Source organism: Streptopelia decaocto (assembly GCF_964273445.1).
Source record: "Streptopelia decaocto genome assembly, chromosome: 7".
Lineage (NCBI taxonomy): Eukaryota > Metazoa > Chordata > Aves > Columbiformes > Columbidae > Streptopelia > Streptopelia decaocto.
This window is the reverse complement of record NC_138661.1, coordinates 5,871,147-5,890,040: the sequence shown is the minus strand read 5'-3', so window position 1 is coordinate 5,890,040 and position 18,894 is coordinate 5,871,147. Positions and strand designations below refer to the sequence as shown.

At 50.8% G+C, this 18,894-nt stretch overlaps 3 protein-coding genes across 5 annotated transcripts; 2 read left to right on the top strand and 1 right to left on the bottom strand.

Moving 5' to 3' along the window:
- Nucleotides 1-249: 249 nt before the first annotated feature.
- Nucleotides 250-5,808, bottom strand: JKAMP (JNK1/MAPK8 associated membrane protein). Its single transcript, XM_082058778.1, has 7 exons — nt 5,729-5,808; nt 5,467-5,558; nt 4,299-4,453; nt 2,777-2,983; nt 2,159-2,340; nt 1,353-1,429; nt 250-1,040 (listed from the first exon to the last, which is right to left on the bottom strand). Exons 1-7 carry the CDS (start codon nt 5,739-5,741, stop codon nt 822-824), a joined length of 945 nt encoding a protein of 314 aa, XP_081914904.1. The 5' UTR covers nt 5,742-5,808; the 3' UTR covers nt 250-821.
- Nucleotides 5,809-5,939: 131 nt separating this feature from the next.
- Nucleotides 5,940-10,208, top strand: L3HYPDH (trans-L-3-hydroxyproline dehydratase). Of its 3 annotated transcripts, none has more exons than XM_082058089.1 (5): nt 5,940-6,502; nt 7,237-7,406; nt 7,735-7,857; nt 8,757-8,894; nt 9,718-10,208. In XM_082058089.1, the coding sequence occupies exons 1-5, from the start codon at nt 5,947-5,949 to the stop codon at nt 9,841-9,843; spliced, it is 1,113 nt and encodes a 370-aa protein (XP_081914215.1). In that variant the 5' UTR covers nt 5,940-5,946; the 3' UTR covers nt 9,844-10,208. The 3 variants fall into 3 exon arrangements, with proteins under 3 accessions (XP_081914215.1, XP_081914216.1, XP_081914214.1); XM_082058090.1 differs by having other exon boundaries at nt 8,757-8,898; nt 9,722-10,208; XM_082058088.1 differs by having other exon boundaries at nt 5,940-6,538; nt 8,757-8,898; nt 9,722-10,208.
- A 2,037-nt stretch (nt 10,209-12,245) lies between these two features.
- GPR135 (G protein-coupled receptor 135) lies at nt 12,246-14,874 on the top strand (the record flags this gene model as incomplete). Its single annotated transcript, XM_082058298.1, has 1 exon — nt 12,246-14,874. One exon carries the CDS (start codon nt 12,246-12,248, stop codon nt 13,515-13,517), a length of 1,272 nt encoding a protein of 423 aa, XP_081914424.1. The 3' UTR covers nt 13,518-14,874.
- Nucleotides 14,875-18,894: the final 4,020 nt, after the last annotated feature.

Genomic DNA, 18,894 nt, shown 5'->3' with positions numbered 1-18,894 from the left:
GAAATCTTCACCCACATGTAGCTAACAGAGGCTCCACAGGCTTCCCTGCAGCCAGGGGTTTGCTGACAAAAGGTGTAAGCTGTCAGGAAACTAAAACCTTTTTAGTCAGGGTGTAAGAAAATTAATTTAAGACTACTGTGTAACCATCTCCAGTAAGAGACCTCCATACATGAAGCATACAGAGCATAAACTATACTTTCTAAAGAACTTCACATTTCCTCTCCTCCCTGGCAGTCAAGAATAAAGCATCATGAGAAATAAATGAGGAGATGCTCAACACGTCTTATTTTTTTGACGGAAGGAAGACGGAAGTCTATAGGGTGTTTCAAAAAGACGGACTCAATCTTAAAGCTATAGTGATTTCAAACTGGATCTACCTTTTTGAAACATCCTCTATTTCGACTGGTGGGGGACAGAAGATATAATTGTAATGAGAAAAACCAAGCTCTCTGGTATAAGCAAGTTCTATTTGTTTTACTGAAAGCCTACTGAAAAGCAGGCTCCATTGTTTTATTCAAACAACAAACACCTAAAATGTTGTATTAGGAAATAAACATATACAAGCAAACCACTGTACTAGAATGTGGCACAAGCTTTTTTACAGATTCACAGTGATAAACAGATACAAAAACACATTCCTTTTGATCTATACCAGATACTTGCAAAGTGCAGCTTTTTAGTATTATACAGTCTCTTAGGTGTTTCACCTAGAAGGTTTGTACATAAGTAACCTATTTTAAAACAGAAATTTCCAAAGCATAACAAGCACTGAAATCGCTTAATCCAGATCATTAGGCCAGCATTGTTGGCACTGGCTCCTTTTAATGTCCATTTCCACCTTCGGAGAGTATGCGTGACGGCTCCGTGTATTTTGCTGTCAGCAGGTAGAAGAGGGCAGGTGCAGGTACCAAGGCAAGCAATGGCAGGTCCTGCTCAAGCTTATCCAGTTTGGAAATGGAGATGATTCCATAGGCATGGAGTAGCCAGTGGCTGAAGAGGACAACAAGCCTTTTCTTCCTGGCAAGAAGATCCTTGAAAGACTTGCAAAACAAACACAGTATCCTGTTAGCATTCAGCCCATTAGCTCGTACCTGATGTTCAAGAGATGTTACAGGTTGTACACAGAGACTGTGTGAGGCCTCCTGGGTTTGAGCCCTTCCAGCACAGAACACAGTTTCTCAGTGCACCACAAGAGTAAAGCCTCACAGGAGCTTCCTCCAGCTAAGAGAAGTCATAAAGGAAGAGGCCTAAACGCAGACTACACTGCTGAGAAAAGGCAAGAGACAAAGCAGCCTCTGCTCATTCAAGTATTTTGGTTTATGAGATTTAACGTAGGAAACATGTTTACCTACCTCCACTTCAGAAGCAGACATGTACACAGCCAGTGTAACCAAAGACAACACCAGTATGATGTAAGGAAAGGCATAATCTAAACGTAAACATTGAACAGATTAGCAGAAAAAAAAGAACGCATTATTTACATTTCAGCAGTGATGATTTTCTATACATAACCACAGGTGTGAGGTAAACCAAGCTCCTATTGCCCACGTCTCATCACATCACACACACACACACAGAGCGGGAAGAGACAGCCAAGTGCAACTAGTCAATACTTCTTAGATTTTCAAATTTAACTGTTGTCAAATGCAATGGATGGGAGTAATCCTAGGTGGAGTAACTGGATGTTTAAACCTCTAGTTGAGAAAAAAGCAGACGAGAAAAGCTGTCTCAGTGAGGATTTTGTGGCACCTGTCCCCTTCATGTGACAAATACACTGGAAACTAAACCACAGACAGCTGAATTCCCCAAACTTGCACTTTAATCCACCCTTGAACACAAACTCTGCCTTAGAAGAAAGTGGAACAAACTCCCTCTGAAGTCAATTAATTCCTCTCCTCCCTCCTCTATTCCCTTTTTGGAAAAGGAACAGTATAGTGGCACCAACAGAGCCTGGTAAGGTAAGGTAAGGTAAGGTAAGGTAAGGTAAGGTAAGGTAAGGACAGGGCTACTAATGAGCAACCTTTACAGATGACACTCCTCACAATAATCTTAAACAATGTCCTTATTCTCAAAGTAAAAATGATGCCATGTCCATTCGCACTCTCCCCTAAGTCACTTGTCAGTGTGTGTTTATCAGCATCATCAGGAGACAACTCACAGAGCAGGCCTCCTCCAACAGCCTGAAGCACGGTGAGGATGGGGAAGAAGTACAGCGCTGCATAAATGCTTTTAAATCGATCAGACTTCCCCAAACCACAAGCAATTTTCTTAACCAGAAGAGGGCGAAGCAGCATCATTAACACAAGACAGAAGGCGTAATATTTAAACACAATGGTGTACCTGGAAAAAGAAAAAAAAAAAAATCCTTAAAATGTGCTGATCTTTTTCTCCTGCAGACTCAACTCAGAACCAGGGAATTTGGGGTTGGAGTGAGGCAAGTCTAAAGTATTTACAAGCCAAGGGTGTAAAAACAGAACAATGGGCTCACTTTTCCTAAGGGAAATGCTCAAGATGCAGCAAGAGGCAATAAAAATAAAGTCTTATGCTTTATAGCTAGATAGCCTGGATTAAGCCACCTTCTTTGGTGACTCAGAAAGTCACCAGGTGCTGCTAAGTGTTTCACACAAAACAGCTCAATGCACTAAAAGACTTCAGGGATTGATGCTCACTGATCTGAGTTATATCTGAACATTTTTTGCAGCTTTGAGAAGAGAGACGGACCGAAACACGCTTGTATAAAAGGGACAGACAAGAGTACAAAAGCCTTTCCACTCACAGGGGATAGACTGCTTCCTGAGTGCAGTGCACTGTGGTGATGTAGTCAGGACTTGGATTGTAAAGCATTGTGTACCAGTCCGAAAGCTTCTTCACCTTGCAGGAGCGGATATGCAGAGAACCAATAGGGTCACTGATGAGCAGCGTAATAATCGCTGCAATGCTGCACTCAAACAAGGCAGTGACGTGCTGCAACAGCGCGCTGGAACTGTGGAAGGACAAAGAGAAGTTTACTACTACTTTGCTAATGCTAAAAGAAATCAGAAAAAAACACGTAAGAGGTGGAAGCCCATGTGGTACAGAACCTTCAACAGAGTTAACATTCAGCGTGACCAAGGATAGGACAATGCTGCATGAATAAAAAGTATTTGAAGCTGAATGTGAAAACTAATTTACAATCTCAGACGATTTAGTAAGTAAAAATGTGCTTGAACAACATTTCAGCTCCTTAAATGAAAGCTTTCTTCAGCAAAAGCTCCCTGGCAGGGCAGGGACATCAACCCCACCAATCGTTGCAGTTTCAAAGAAAGCAGCAGTGAGGTTAAGACACCTCATGTCTCGGAAGGGATGGCATTGTCACATATGATATAAGGAAAATTTTCAAAGCTGTAAGTCCTTGATAAAGATGGTATACATATATTTAACCCTCTCAGTCCCCTGTGTTTTAGTGTTTAGTACACTACAGTCATTACTTCTTAGAAGTTCCAGTCCAGTACACCTAATGGCCACATGACCTGTGTTTTTAAACCCCTGTTTTAACAGAACTTCTTTGAAGCACCACACTGACGTAAAGCCTACATCAACTATGCCATAAAGACCAAAACCCAGTACTCATACTTCTAAAGAGAAAACTCCAACCCATTCTCTGGTTGCACATGTGCAGTACCACCGATCGGGACCCCTGAGGGTGGTAGGTCCAGCCCAGGAGAGAGGGGGTGACACAACGTGCTGCTCCTGCCCATGACTAGAAACCCAGTTCAGCACAGATTGCCACATGGACTGGGCACCACCACGTGAAAGCGACACAGACCATGTCCTGCAGCAGTGACTGGCAAGAATGTCCTTGCAACAGGACAAGTGATGATGGATTTAAACTAAAGGAGAGGAGATTCAAGCCACACATGAGGAAATTTTTTTTCACACTGAGGGTGGTGAGAGCCTGGCCCAGGTTGGCCAGAGAGGTGGTGGATGAACCATCCCTGGAGACATCCCAGGCCAGGCTGGATGGGGCTCTGAGCAACCTGAGCTGGTGAAGATGTCCCTGCTCATGGCAGGGGTGGCACTGGATGACCTGTGAAGGTCTCTTCCAACCCAAACCATTCTGTGATTCTACAAGAAGGACCTGCAGGACTGACACTTGTGAATAAACCTCCCCTCCAGCTTCTCAAAGCTCATGTGCTACCGCATCAGCTCAACCAAAAGCAGGAACTGCTGGACAGTTCAATTCAGAATCTCACATTGATAATTCATTGATACAAGATTTCCATTTTAAAATAACTTATCAGGAGAAGGGGTATACGAACCTCTTTTTTCCCGAATACCATTCAATAAAGAACCAGTGTAAAACCAGAGGAAGCATGGCCATGAAGCCAAGGTACAGCCAGTCATAGCGGTCTGGAGATCCCACACATTCCCGGCAGATTTTGTTGTCATCGGTTCTTTGACCCCTAGGACACACCTACAAAAAGCAGAGACTGCATTCATGAAGCTTTTGAGTACCAATAATGAACCACTGCAGTTCCTGGGAAAACTGGTGCTGGGGCAAGAAACTTATCAGATTTTTAAAGAGGTGAAACATTTACCTCAGTAATTTCTCAGTTTACACCAGCCTTGCTCTCTCTAGCTCTTGCTTCTTAATATAAACAAAGGTGAAGCACATTTAAAAGGCTTCATCCAAGAATCCCTTTCTCCGTCTGCCTGCCAAGACACCTCCCTTCCACCGCTAAGCTCACTCACCAGGCTGCTCGCATCCCCTGTCCCCCAGACTTTCTTGCTCCCCATTCATCTCACCCTCCCTGGACCTTGCTCTGCCTTAGTACTCCAATAAAATCCGTGGGCAGAAAATAATTTCAGCACAGCTCTCTCTACTATCCCATTCTGTTCCAGCTTTCGCAGTCCCTCGTCTTGGCTCTGGTTTAGCACTGAGCCTTCAGCACCTCCTTTGGCATCTTTCTTATGAGGAGAGACTGAGCAAGCTGGGGCTGTTCAGCCAGGAGAAGAGAACCTGAGAGGAATCTTATTTCTGCTGATAAATATCTCCAGGGTGGGTGTCAGAGAATGGACCAGACTCTGTCCAGTGGTGCCCAACGACAGGGTGAGGGGCAGCGGGCACAGACTGAAGCACAGGAGGTTCCATCTGAATATGAGGAGAAACTTCTTTACTTGGAGGTTCCATAGCCCTGGAACAGGCTGCCCAGAGAGGCTGTGGAGTCTCCTCCTCTGGAGACATTCAAACCCACCTGGACACGACCCTGTGTGATCTGCTCTGGTGAACCTGTTTTAGCAGGTGGGTTGGACTGGCTGATCTCCAGAGGCCCCTTCCAACCCCAACCACCCTGCGATCCTGTGAGCTCCGCCCGCCCTTCGCCGTCCCACCGCCCCCCGCACCCCCGGCACGGCGGGGCCGGGCTGCCGTGCCGCCCGCAGCGGGGTCCGCACGCCCTCCCGCTGCCCCGGCCGCGCCGCACTCACCCCGCAGTCCCCGTAGGTCTCCGCGGAGCCGTTGACCGCCAGGACGATCCTGCCGCAGTACAGCCCGAGGCAGGCGGGCTGCACCTCCACCGCTGCGGGACAGCGCAGCCGCGTCACCGCCGCGCTCCGGCCCGGCCCCACCGCGCACACCGCGGCTCCCTCGCCGCCGACGGGCACCGAGCGCCACCCCCGGCCCGCTCCAGGCCCTGGCAACCCCCATCCCCGCTCCCAGCCCGGTACCGGAGCCCCCGGCCCGTCCTACCGGCGCGGAACATCCCGGTAACCTGGCAACAGCCCCTCCACCGCCACTTCCGCACGCGCCACTTCCGCTTCCGACGCGGGGACAAGCTCCACCCCCCGACGAACGGAGGCGTGGTCCCGCGCAGGGCGGGGGGCGGGTTTCTCTGCCATACGCAGGGGCGGGGCTACTCAGTCTCGGAGGCGTGGCCTCGGGAGGGGGCGTGTCCCGGGGCGCGGGTGATGGCGGCGGCGGGAGGCGGTGGTGTCGGTGACGGTGACCGTGACCGTGCGGGACGGCGGCTGCCGCCGCACTCTCCCTCGGGGCTGGTGCTGCAGACGGTGGAAATGCACACGGGCGGCGAGCCGCTGCGCATCGTCCCACGGCTGGAGGCGGCAGAGGAGGCGGTGGCGGCGCGGGGGCTGTCGCTGCTGTCGCTGCGGCGGGAGGTGGCAGCCACGCAAGACCACGTGCGGCGGGCGCTGATGCACGAACCGCGGGGCCACGCCGACATGTACGGGGCGGTGGTGGTGCGGGGCGGGGCGGCCGCTGCCGGCGCCCACCTGGCTGCCCTATTCCTGCACGGCGCCGGCTACAGCACCATGTGCGGCCACGCCGTGCTGGCCCTCGGCCGCTTCGCCCTCGACTACGGGCTGGTGGCGGCGCCCAGCACCCCCGAAACTGCCGTCCAGCTGCGCTGCCCCTGCGGGCCCGTCACCACCTTTGTGCCCTGGGATGGTTGCCGCAGTGGCAACCCGGTCCGCTTCCACAGCGTGCCCGCCTTCGCTGCCGCCACCGGTGGGGACTGGGGCCACCGCGCTGGGGTGGGGTTTGGTGTGTTCAATTTTGGGTGCCTCACTATAGGAAAGACATAGAGGTACTAGAGGGAGTTCAGAGAAGGGCAACGGAGCTGCTGAGGGGTCTGGAGCACAAGTGTGATGTGGAGCGGTTGAGGGAGCTGGGGCTGTTCAGCCTGGAGAACAAGAGGCTGAGGGGAGACCTTATCACTGTCTACAACTACCTGAAAGGAGGTTGGAGCATGGAGGGTGTTGATCTCTTCTCCCAAGTAACAAGTGATAAGAGGAGGAGGAAATGGCCTCAAGTTACACCAGGGAAGGTTCAGATTGGATATTAGGAAAAAATTCTTCATGGAAAGGCTTGTGAAGCATTAGAACAGGCTGCCCAGGGAAGTGGTGGAGTCACCATCCCTGGAGGGGGGTTCTTAGGGACACGGTTTAGTGCCAGAGTTAGGTTATGGCTGAACTTGATGATCTTGAGGGTCTCTTCCAGCCAAAATGATTCTATGGTGGCCCGGCTGAGGGACATCTGGCAAATCCCTCCGCAGTTCTGGTGTTCCTCAGAGGCCATCAGGGATAGCGTAAGGTCCCACATGCCACTTTCTGGCATCAGACCACTTAAGTCATCATGTGTCCCCCACTCTCCTTGTGCTTGGCTGGGTTCCTTGGCTCTGTGTGAGAGCCCACCGCTCAGCATGGTTCCCCCTCATCACCACTCTCCCTTTCTCTGCCCAGACTTGGCTATCGACGTCCCTGGTCACGGGAAGGTGGTGGTCGACATTGGCTATGGTGGGACATTCTACGCCTTTCTCAGTGCCGAGCAGCTGGGCCTTGATGTCTGCTCTTCCAAGACCAGAGACCTTGTCAATGCAGCAAGCGTGGTGACGGAAGCGGTGAAGAAACAGGTATGGCAGCATGCTGTGGTACCTCAATATCTTCCTTGCTCCAGACCAAGGCCCTTTATTCCTCCGAGATGCTCAGGATGGGAGGGGCTCCCATCTTTCCAGCCACATATTGAATTCCAGAGTCCTCCTCCAGCCTCACAAGGGCATGAGAAGGAGTTTGCTTTCCTGCTGCTGCTGCTGCTGTCTCTGTTTCTGGAGAAGCAGAGGTGGGAATCCAGCCCTGTGGCCATGTCCCCTTCCTCTGGTCCCCTGAGGAAGCTGTGCTGCACGTGCTGCAGACTGCCCAACCGCTGCGCGTGTTGGTGAACCTGTCTGTTTTTTTCCCCAGTTCAAGCTTCATCACCCTGAAAGCGAAGACCTGGCTTTCCTCTACGGCACCATCCTGACAGATGGGAAAGATGCCTTTAGTGAGGAGCCCACCACCAACATCTGCGTGTTTGCAGATGAACAGGTACAGAAATGGGCTCTTCTCAGACACACAAGGCACCAGCTTTTTCCTTTTCCCATCTTACATCCTCTGCAGAGTTGAGGGGCAGTTCTGTTTCTTCTCGTTTTGGGCAGCAGCGATTGTTGCTTCTGCTGCAGTGATGTCTCTGAAGAGCTGAGTATCACTTAACACATGCTGTTTTGGCTCCTAGTGACAGAAATACTTCTGCACATCTTAGATGGTGGCATTTTAAAAATGTTCATACCCATGCCCCATAGCTGGGTATTTCCCAGGAGCTCAGGGGCTGAGGTGTGACCCCAACATAGTGCATGTCCTCAAAGTCCTAATTTGGGGAGCAGCTGCTGGGGATCAGCAGAGCAGGAGAGAAAAGAAGGGGTGTAAACTTCTGTCCTTGTCTGCAGTGGATAACATATCACACAAATAGCAGGTGAAGTTTCGGTTGGACTTCCCAGGAGTGGGGAGTGTGGAGCATTGAACAGGCTGCCTGGGAAGCTGGCCAGTGCTCTATTTTTGGAGGTTTTAAAAACCAGGCTGGCCAGCAGCTCTCTCAAGTAGTGTAAGGAGAGCTGATCCTGCCTTGATGTGTGAGAATGGGGAAGGGCCTTTGCCTGTCTCAGTCCTTTTGCTGTGATGCTGGGAAACTCTAAAGTGCTCCCCAAGTAGCCCCAATATTTATTAGATCACTCATCCCTACAAGTTTGCCAAAGCTGATCACAGTGCAAAAGTACACCAAACCTGCTTATTTTGCCTTCTCCTTTGTTATGTGTCTAGATTCCGCATAAAACCCTGATCTGGAGGGGTTTCCCCCAAGTTCTGTATAACCGTGACAGAGAGAACTGAGAGGAGCAACGTTGTTTTCTGTTAAAACCCTAGAGCTGGTTCATCTTCTCTTATGAATGTAGGTTGACCGAAGTCCGACAGGTTCAGGAGTGACTGCTCGCATCGCCTTGCAGTACCATAGGGGTCTCATCCAGCTGAATCAGACCAGGACCTTTCGGAGCAGCACCACTGGGTCCTTGTTCACCGGGAGGGCAGTGAAGGCAAGTGGCTTGTGCTGGATTTTCCCCCTGTCTTGAGGTCTGCTGGAAAGGTGCTGTGGCCTTGGCTCAGTGGAGAAGCAGAAAAGCCTTTCAGTGTCTGAGGAAGGGTGTGTGGAAGGAGGGAGGTGCCGGGGGGTCTTGCCTTCCCACAAGCCTCACGTTTCAAGATTTTTTTTATTAGAGAAACAAGTAACAGCGAGACCTTGTTCTGTTGTGTGGCTTCTCTGCAAATCCTGTCTCAGCCTTCAGGAAAGGAATGGGGTGAGAAAGAATTGCTGATGTAGATGAAGCAGTCTCGTCCAATCTCAGTGGCAGCTAAGGGTGGATTCCTGGTTTAGTCCCCTCTTCCTTGCTCAAAAGCTGAGCTCTTCGTTTGGAGATGTAGAATCTGGATCTGTGCACCCAGGTTTCCAGGCTCAGCTATGGGATCTGGCAGCACGTGGCTGTGAAGGTTTGGACATGCCCCAGGCAGCTCTTGGGCTTGCAAGCAGCCACCAGCTTGTCATCCTCCTTTGAGGCAAACGCACTCTGTGGCAGTGCAGGGGCTCGCGAGCTCAGAGCGGGGGCAGTGGCATAGACGGGGTTCTTAGGGACAGGGTTTAGTGCTAGAGTTAGGTTATGGTTGGACTCGGTGATCTTGAGGGTCTCTTCCAACCACAATGATTCTATGATTCTGTGAGCGGCTGTGCAGGTGTGGTAGCAGAAGGGCTGCTGCACACTTTGGGATGTCCCTGCCGAAGTGACAGGTAGCACTGACATTTTGTGGGATTAGGAGAGCAGAGAACCTCCCATTGCCTCTGTCTTGATCCTGATCCCTCTGCAGGAAGCCAAGTTTGGGGACTACAACGCTGTTGTTGTCGAAGTCTCGGGAGAAGCCTTTTACACCGGTACAGCCACCTTCACTGTCGAAGAGGAGGACCCGCTCAAACATGGCTTCTTCTTCAAGTGACCGGAGCCACTGGGCAGTAGCAAAGTCTCACTAATAGTGCTGCGCTTCTTCTGCCCACTTATTTCTGTTCTGCTTCTCCATACGGCTCATCACAATATGCCAGAGCAACAGGAACAAGCTTTGGTGGTGTGACAGCGTCTGCCGTGTTTGAAGATAACAGGCTGTGTTCCTCTGCTGTGATTAGCATATTGGGCACAATGTGATTAGCGTATATGGGCTGCTCTGAGAAGCCATAATATTTTTCTTCTTTTTTAAAATGATTTTTCACAGAAAATGGAGAGCTCTCTTCAAATTTATGTGCCTTCTCTACATCTGCAAATTACTAATTGCAAAGCCAGATTCCTATTAAACGCCAGCTGAAAACACTGCCTTTCTCCTCTTGTTTTCACTCCCAGAGCTCATTTCCAGGACTCTGGCGAGTGTGTCGCAGCTGTTGGTTTGGATTTCCTGCCCTTGCTCGATGCCTTCTGCTCAGCCGGTCGTGCTGCTCTTTGTCATTCCTTGCTCAGTCCTGTCCAGACATTCTCTTCCTCGCTGCACTCATTTTATCCCTGCCAGAGCCTCCTGTGTCCCGGGGGGTGCTGGATGCAGGTGTTTGCTCAGAACTTCTACCATATAGTCCTGTTCACACCACGCTGCTCCCCTAAACGTCTTCTCTTGTGTATCTCAGACCACTGGCTGCAAATAGCCCAGGGTTGACTTTCAACAGGAGCAGCTGTTCTCGAAGGTCTGAGCCATTATGACCTTTGATTGCTAATTATTTGCTGATAATTTTGCCTCAGTCCAGGGACAGCTTGCGCATCAAAGTGTAGTCAACATGTGCATTACCAGAGTCCGTCGAGGGAGGGTTGCCAGTGGAAAAAACAAACGGAGCCCTGGGCTGTAGGCTGGCTTTGCAGTGGCAGAAGCGGAGCTTCAAACCACTTGGGGCCTGTAATTTCCACTGTGTCTCTGGACAAAATCACGTTCATTTATTGAAGACACTTGTGGGAGTGTGCCTTGTCAAAATGAGACGTGAAAATGATCATCTCCCAGTGGCTCATGCAGCAGAAGGGAGAGAGTTACACTGGAGAGCGTGGGAAAGGTTGGCATGGAAAAGCCTGAGAGGAATTTCTTCTGGCACATTGAAAATTATAACTTTGGAACAGGAAGAAGTAAAAGTCCCCATGTTCTGGGAGCGACCGTGCTGCCGATGGAGGTTTTCTAGGCTGATGTTTGGGGCTCTTGCTCCCAGCTTTCCTGTAACCCCTGGGTAAATCCCATACAGCCTCTGGTCTGGGGGAGCAGGAGGTGATAGACACATCCTCTGCAGTTACATGAGCAAACTCCGTGTGTTTTAACCTTCTGGGCATCTCCCTTGTGATCAGCCACCCCAGCCCAACTCCTGGGGAGGAGCTGCAGCAGTGAGTGTTGAAGCCCAGCACAGAAAGGTCAGAAGCTCTTGGGCCATTAATTTGATCTCATCATCATCTGTTCACCATACCCATCCCTAAGGAAATGTTAACGTAGGAGCCCACAGTTCCAGCACGGCTGGGAGCAGGGGGACAGGGTCCTGCTGCCTGTTCGGGGTCCCCGGCCTGACCCTTCAGCTTGTGAGACCCCAGCCCTGAGAGTGTGGGGGTGGTCCTGACCTCTGCCGGAGTGTCTGGTGGGAGCGGGACCCCCTGTCCCTTCATGGTGGTGAAACGAAGAAATAAGCTTAACAGCAGAGTCAGTTATACTGTCAAGCAGCATTCTTTATTTTATTGGCACTGGGGAGCTCTGGGGATCATCCTCCATAAGTGCTCCAACCACTGGACACTCTGGCGTTGCTTTTATTCATTAATTACAATTTTTAGAAATTTTTAACATACAATGTATCTCTACTAAGAGATAATTGATGATGCTAGTTATAATTGTTTAGTTTCTTACCTGCAATACATCCATTAATTATTAGCTAAATATAAACTAAGCACTCTGCTTCTAACCAGCGTATTAATCTTCTGTCTCCCTCTTGTCGTGCAGAAGGATCTAAAACGTGAAAAATACCCCCTCGTTTTGCAGGTGATCAAAAAGCATTTATCTCACGTCAATTGGTTAATGATGGGTACGTCTTTTGTAATTTAATCACAGTGTACATTAATTTAGCGGCTTCTCCCCAGGGGGGTACACGGCTGTGAGGGCAGGGGGGCTGTGGGGGCCGCTCCCCGCTCCGGGATGAGTCTGACCCCGCTGTGCTGTGAGGGTCCCGGCGCCAGCGCGGTGCCTCCCGGGCTCTCCCTGCCCCGCCGCTGCTCTGTGTGGGCGCCGCTCCCCCCCGGGCCGGGCCGGTTCCCCGGGCAACGGCGGCCAGGAGACGTCAGCGGCTGGCGGGGCGGGCGGGGCGGGCGGGGGCGCCTCTGCAGCCGCGGCCCGGGCCGGGCATGAGGCTGCGCATGGAGCCGGCGGCGGCCGTGCCGGGGAACCTCTCCCGCGGCGGCAATGAGAGCGGCGGGGCGGCGGCGGGCGCTGCGGCGGGGTGGTCGGTGGCGGCGCTGGCCTCGCAGGCGCTGGCGCTGCTGCTCATCTTCGCCCTCTCCGCGCTGGGCAACGGGGCGGTGGTGCTGGTGATCGCCCGGCACCGGCAGCTCCGCACGGTCACCAACGCCTTCGTGCTGTCGCTGTCGCTGTCGGAGCTGCTGGGCGCCCTGCTCTGCCTGCCCCTGGCCTTCCTCAGCCTGCTCAGCCGCCCGCCCGGCGCCTGGCTCTTCGGGCAGCGGCTCTGCCTGGCCAGCGCCGCCCTGCACGCCGGGCTGGGCATCGCCGCCACGCTCACCATGGCCCTGCTCTCCTTCGACCGCTACTGCGCCATCGTCCGCCAGCCCCGACACAAGATGGGCCGCCGCCGCGCCGCCCAGCTCCTGGCTGCCGTCTGGCTGGCCGCCCTGGCCCTGGCCGGACCTTGGTACGGACTGGCGGGCGAGGGGCAGCGGGAAGCCCGGCCGGGGGCGTACCGCTGCGTCTACGTGCTGCCTTGGGGCTCCTCACGCCTGGGGCCGCCCTACGGCGCGGCGCTCATCGTGCTCTGCTACCTCCTGCCCTTCGCCCTCATGTGCTTCTGCCACTACAACATCTGCCGGGCGGTGCGGCTGGCCGAGAGCCGCGTGCGGCCCCTCACCACCTACGGGCACCTGCTGCGGGCCTACGGGGAGATGCGCACGGCCACCACCGTCCTCATCATGATCGTCTCCATCATCTGCTGCTGGGGGCCCTACTGCATCCTGGGGCTGGCGGCTGCCGCCGGCCACCTGCCCTTCTCACCCACCATGGACGCCGTGGCCAGTGGGATGGCCTGGGCCAACGGGGCCATCAACCCGCTCATCTACGCCGCCCGCAACCCCAACATCTCCGTGCTGCTGCGGCGCAGCCGTGAGGGCGGCTACAGGACTAGGAACAACGTGGCAGCCTACCTCTCAGCCCCAGGCCAGCGGCCGGAGCCGCGGAGCCGGGCTGACCGCGTCCGGGAGCGCTATGTCAACCGGCACAATGGCCCCCCGGGCAGTGCCCCGTCCTCCTCCAGCCCAGCGAGCGGGGGAGAGGTGGCCATGTGGGCCTGCAAGAACCCCGCTGTCCTCTTCTGTCGGGATGGGCAGCCGGACACCATCTCTGAGGCCACCTTGCAGGCCAAAGCGGACGCTGTCGACACCAGCCTCTGAAAGGGTGGCTGTCCAGGATGGAGGCATCGGGCCCTGGAACCATCAGTGAGGAAATATGGGGGGCCCCGGTGCTTGGAGCCCTTTGCATCCAGACTACCAGAACATCAGAGACATGGGACTGCGTGAGCCGCGGTGTGATTTCTTCATTGTGTGAGCTCTGGTTTGGTGACCCAGCCTGTGAGCAGCGAGAGATCCATGGGGAAAGGAATTTCCCCCTTTCCTTTCAGCAGGTGACACACTGGTAATAGCTGCTGAGCACAGCCAGTGCAAGAGCTCGACTGCAAGAACAAACCAGCGAGTGCTTCAGACCCGCAGAAAGTGCCACAGTGGAGCTAAGAGGCAGCCACACACACACAGCCTAAACCCACTGACTGTGTGAGCTGTTTGTTAAGTGCCAAAAAAGCAATTGAAAGCTGAGCACTGGCAGCTGGAAGACGCTCTGAAAACACCACACTGTGAAAACTGCATCATGGCAGGAAAATGCTGCTTTAACCCATTATATGTGCAAGTGCCAATAGTCAAAAAGTCTTATGCTGTGGGACAGGCTAAAAAAGTGATCTATTAAGATGATGGTTTTTTTTCCAGACTCCCAAGCATAACAAAAGAGTAATTGTTGTGACAGGGAAGATGTGTGTTACTGGAAGGAATGGAAGGGAAGATGAAACCTCAGTTGTCATAATTTCAGCAGTGTTGTCTCTATTTTTTTGTTTCTTTTTTAGGTACTGTCAGCTTAAAATACTATGAATATGAGAAATGAGAGAATGGGAGTTCTTCACACAGACTGAGGAAAAGGGTGTGGGTGTAGACTGTGGTGTCACTGAGTTTGTGCACAAGATGTACGTTTTCTTTTTGAGCTCATCTGAAGTGCTTCACATCTCTAAGAATTTAACCGTGTTTAGAGGAGCCATTCACGAGAGGTATCTGAACGGAGGGGTAAAGCAATACCATGTGTTCTTCGTGTGCTCTTAAGCATATGAAAATGTGCATGTGCAGAGAATAGGTGTTGTATTGATGGCAGGAATCCATCTGGAGTATAATATTTGAAAACCAGCTGTTTGCCGTTGAAAAAAAAAAAAAAGGAAAATAACACAATGCAAGTGCAACTGCATGGTATAAATTCATCTGAATTTATCAGTATACTCTTTTTGTCCAAAGGCTTAGAGCCTTAAGTTAGTATTTTGAATCAGAATCTAAGATTGGGTCTTTATCTTTGCCAGAGTTAGATGTGAAAGGCAGGTGGTGTTTTTCCTTGTACAGGCTTTAAAAATACAAAGTTACTGTTTAACCAGCTTTTTCAGCTGTTTGTGACCCAAGTGAACATACTATCATTACTTTGTGAGACAAGAAATAAATTGTCTTTTATGCAGGAGATGAAAGTGTCTCTGCCTGGCATCATTCTCAGCCCAGCCTTGAGAAGGGAACTCCTGTAAAAAATTGCCAGATGGATTATAGTAGAGACAGACCTAATTGTTCGTGAAATTTTAATGCAGACATATTTTATGCTGTGATGCTCCTGAAGTCCATGAGGAGAAGATTTGACCCTTGGCTGCTTCTTGGCGCTGATATTTTGCCCTTCAGATCCTGGGTTTTGCAAGCCGAGCAGTGTATTCATATTGTTTCAGAGGGGAACCATACAAAACCACCACAGCTTTTCACAGAAGCTGTTGGGTGGCAAGTGAACACTTAGTGACTTGTTGGAAGGGTCAGACAGGAATTTCTTGCGTACCTGCCCTTGTTTAGCTGGGTCTGGCTAGTGTAAAGTGAAGGAAGTGGTTGTGAATGATGAGATTAGATTTAATTCTTACCGAGGTGGTAACAAGGAGATTTGTTGCAGGATAATTTGCCAAGCAGAGCACTCTGGTGTTTCAACAGCTTAAAGAGCTTTTGCCCAAGTTACGCTAGTCATTGACATATTATCTGTAGACAACTTCAATCCAGGAGACAGCAAAGAAAAGCTGCGGGGTTCTGCCTTCCCAGAAAGGATGTTTCTCTGTGAGTGGCAGCAACAGTCCTAAGAGTAAATTCCTGTGCTCTGTAACGGGAGAACATAAGCCAGGAAAACTGAGCTCAGTGCTCAGCAGCCGTGTGTACAGACAGCAGGCAAAGGCAGATGACTTGTATTTTAGTCCATGTATCGCCTGCAGAGCAGCACCCCAACACCGATCCTCTGACCGGGGTACAAATGACATTTGACATGTATCCTTCCTGTGGTATGAAGTCCATTCCATAGGAGAAAGGATGTCACTGTTTGTAGCCTGGCCCCTCTCTGGCTCTGAAGCAGAGCCTGTACTTTAATCAGAATTCGTCATTTAGAGCCTTCCTGTCTTTGGCACCACACAGATTTACAGCATTTATTGTTGTTGTTTTGTTTGGTTGGTTGTTTTGTTGTTGGTGGTGGTTTTTGTTTGTTTGTTTTTCACACAAGAAGAGCTTTTTCTGCCAATTGGAACAAACTTAGAGAAGTTGAACTAAGGGACAGTTCTGGTGTTAAGAAAATGAGGAAGCTGAAGGTCCAGCGCTGCTGTTCCTGATCCGCAATGTGCCGTTCGGTGCTCTCTCTGGCTGCTTTGATCTTAGAGCAGAAGGCCCCTGGAAAGGGTGGTCCTGCTCCCCTTGGTGCTCAGCTCTGGCCACCTTCCCAGTCCCCTCTGTCCCTACCACCCCACTGACTCTCGCTAACCAGCTCAGGCACTAATCAACCAAAAAACCCCACCGATTCCCTCTTTTGCACACTGGTTTGGTTTTCTCCTGATTAAATGCCCTGACCAGCGTAGCACAGGCCAGCTGAGCATCCTTGTGGCAGTTGCTTCTGGCAAGGGCAGGAGTGGGGACGCCAGGAATGAGGTCGATCACAAAGCATCGCAGGAGCTGCACCAGGATTGAACTACTAACATGGCTTTCTAGGAAGATGGTAGTGAAGTTGGAATAACACAGATTTCAACGTACTTAAACAAGCACTGGCCGGTGCCTTTGTGTTAGTCTTGTATGTGAAGAGCTGAATGAGGGGCAGCTGCTGTGGTCTTTGAGCTGTCACAAATTAGCAGGTTTCTGTTAAACGGTAACTTGGGCTGCAGCAAGGGGAGACTCTTGACCAGATCCTTTTTGACATGGACCTGCTGCAGCTCCAGTAGAGAGCCAGCCTGTATTGTAAAGCTGTGCCTGTCTTCTGCTCCTCATAATCATAGAGAATCAGAGAATCATTGAGGTTGGAAAAGACCTTTTAAGATCATAGAGTCCAACCGTTAACCTCACACTGCCAAATCTGCCACTAAACTATGTCCCTAAGTGCCACATCTACACAATCTTTTAGACATCTGCAGGGATGGTGACAACCACTTCCCTGGGCAGCCTGTTCCAATGCCCGACAACCCTTTCCAGGAAGAAATTTTCCCTAATTTGCAATCTAAACCTCCCCTGGCACAACTTGAGGCCATTTCCTCTCGTCCTATCATTTGTTACTTGGGAGAAGAGACCGACACCCTCCATGCTACAACCTCCTTTCAGGTAGGTGTAGGGAGCGAGAATGTCTCCCCTCAGCCCCCTTTTCTGCAGGATAAACAGCCTCAGTTCCCTCAGATGCTTCTCATATCACACAATTGTTGAGCAGGTCAGGTACATGGATCTATAGCCACATTTTTAAAAGTATATTTTAAAAAATACAACCAAAGAGTGAAATGTCTTAAATAAATCACAGACAGCAGAGAGGCACACGTGAACACACACAAAACATGCTGAAGGCTGCAGGCTGCCTGCTGGACCCGTGCTGGAAATGCTGCTCAGTCCCAGTGGTGCTGGAGGTTGCTGCCCCTCAGCAGAGTGGGTGAGAAGGTCTTGGCCATGCTAGCACATGAGCCAGCATTGTCAGTCTGTCCTTGCACCTGACAATAGCTCCATGTGTTCATCCAGGACAAGGAGACCTGAGGTTTACCTCCCTGTTTTCCCCTGGATCTGAAAACTCTGCCCATGGTCACAGCCGCTTGTTCCCAGGAATGACAACATTTCAGGAGGTGTCTCCTGGCCAAGCATCTACAGGGACATCAGCTCCACACGTCTTACATGCCCATGCTGGTGTCACCCCACTTAGAGAGCTCTGGGCTGAAGGAGCTCAGAAGGCAGCAAGACGCTGAGGTGTTAGATACTGCAAAATTGGCTTTGAGCGTCCAACCCTCCAGCCATGGCTCTGAAATACTTCTATCCTTCTTCCTCCCTTGAGATGAGCCTGAATGCAAGGTGAACTGCAATCTGGTTTGCACAGAGGATGTCGGGACACTTTTTAGCACCCCAATTAAAATTTCCCGTGGGTTATTCAATACAGGATATTAGGCATAAGAGAGAGAGCAGTTCACATGATTTGAAGATCAGCTCAGCCCTGGATACCCATGACAATGTTAGTCAAAGCCGAATTAAAAGTTTGTCTCTTTAGTCCCTTGTTGACTTTCCAGCATACTTACCCTCAGTTTAAGAGTGCCACTGATATAACTAAGGTGTTGAATCTTAGAAGGAAAACATTGTCTTGTTGAATGACAGGCATTTCAGAAGGAACTGTTCTAACTGAACTCAATGGTAATTTTGCCATTGATTGAATCATCAGATTCATTCATGTAATGATTTTCTACTCCCTTCCTAATCTCTGGATAAAGTCTCCATTCAAAACAAATGCTTTGTGCATAACTTAGGAAGTATGAACAATTAGCAGTTGATAAGTGACAGCCTGATGGACCGTAATAGCTGACAGTCATCACCAGAACCAGAATAGCTCAGGTGAACCAGACCCACCATCCTTGCTTCTCTTTCAGCACTGGCGTTGGCTTGCACATCCAGCAGATGCCAGCAGAGATCTGAGCCGCCAGCACAGCCTTTCTGCTAATGATCCTAAGAAAAGCCTTCTTCTATTAGTGAGATCAGCCACTCTGCCCTCAGGACTGCTGCATCCCAAATAAAAACATTCAGAGCAAAGGTGCAAACCCTAAGTGGACCTCTCTGAAACCTAGATTAGAAGATGGATTCAGTAGTGATTGTTAAACTCGACACATGCTGTTCTTTGGAAGGGTTGCTGTAGAGGCTGAAATTAATAATTTGGAAAGCACATCAGAAAAGTGTAATTTTGTGCGACAATGGCTAATGCCTGTGCTGCATGCTCTGCAGAGCTGTAAACCTGCAGTCCAGGTGCCTGATGAGAGCAATCCTGATGCTGGCAGGGTGCTTAGTTCAGTGTCAGAGCTGCCTCTTCCCTCTAGCTGCATTTGTATTTTTGTATGGTGACTTTGACTATCAGTAAATGGGTGAGTCTTTAGATCTGCTTGCAAAGCATTACAGAGGCACAAGGTAGTAACTGAGCGCCAGAAGAATAAAATGATCCCAAATCCTGCAGGAGTAA

Excerpts from the sequence above, each read along its gene's own strand:
- JKAMP (XM_082058778.1), bottom strand. Across the intron at positions 4,454-5,466 it reads AGACCTACGGGGACTGCGGG|GTGTGTCCTAGGGGTCAAAG; the intron begins GTGAGTGCGGCG and ends TGCTTTTTGTAG. Across the intron at positions 2,341-2,776 it reads CAGGAAGCAGTCTATCCCCT|GTACACCATTGTGTTTAAAT; the intron begins GTGAGTGGAAAG and ends TTCTTTTTCCAG.
- L3HYPDH (XM_082058088.1), top strand. The coding sequence starts at position 5,947 with ATGGCGGCGGCGGGAGGCGGTGGTGTCGGTGACGGTGACCGTGACCGT. Across the intron at positions 6,539-7,236 it reads CCGCGCTGGGGTGGGGTTTG|ACTTGGCTATCGACGTCCCT; the intron begins GTGTGTTCAATT and ends TTCTCTGCCCAG. Across the intron at positions 8,899-9,721 it reads CGGGAGGGCAGTGAAGGCAA|CCAAGTTTGGGGACTACAAC; the intron begins GTGGCTTGTGCT and ends CTCTGCAGGAAG.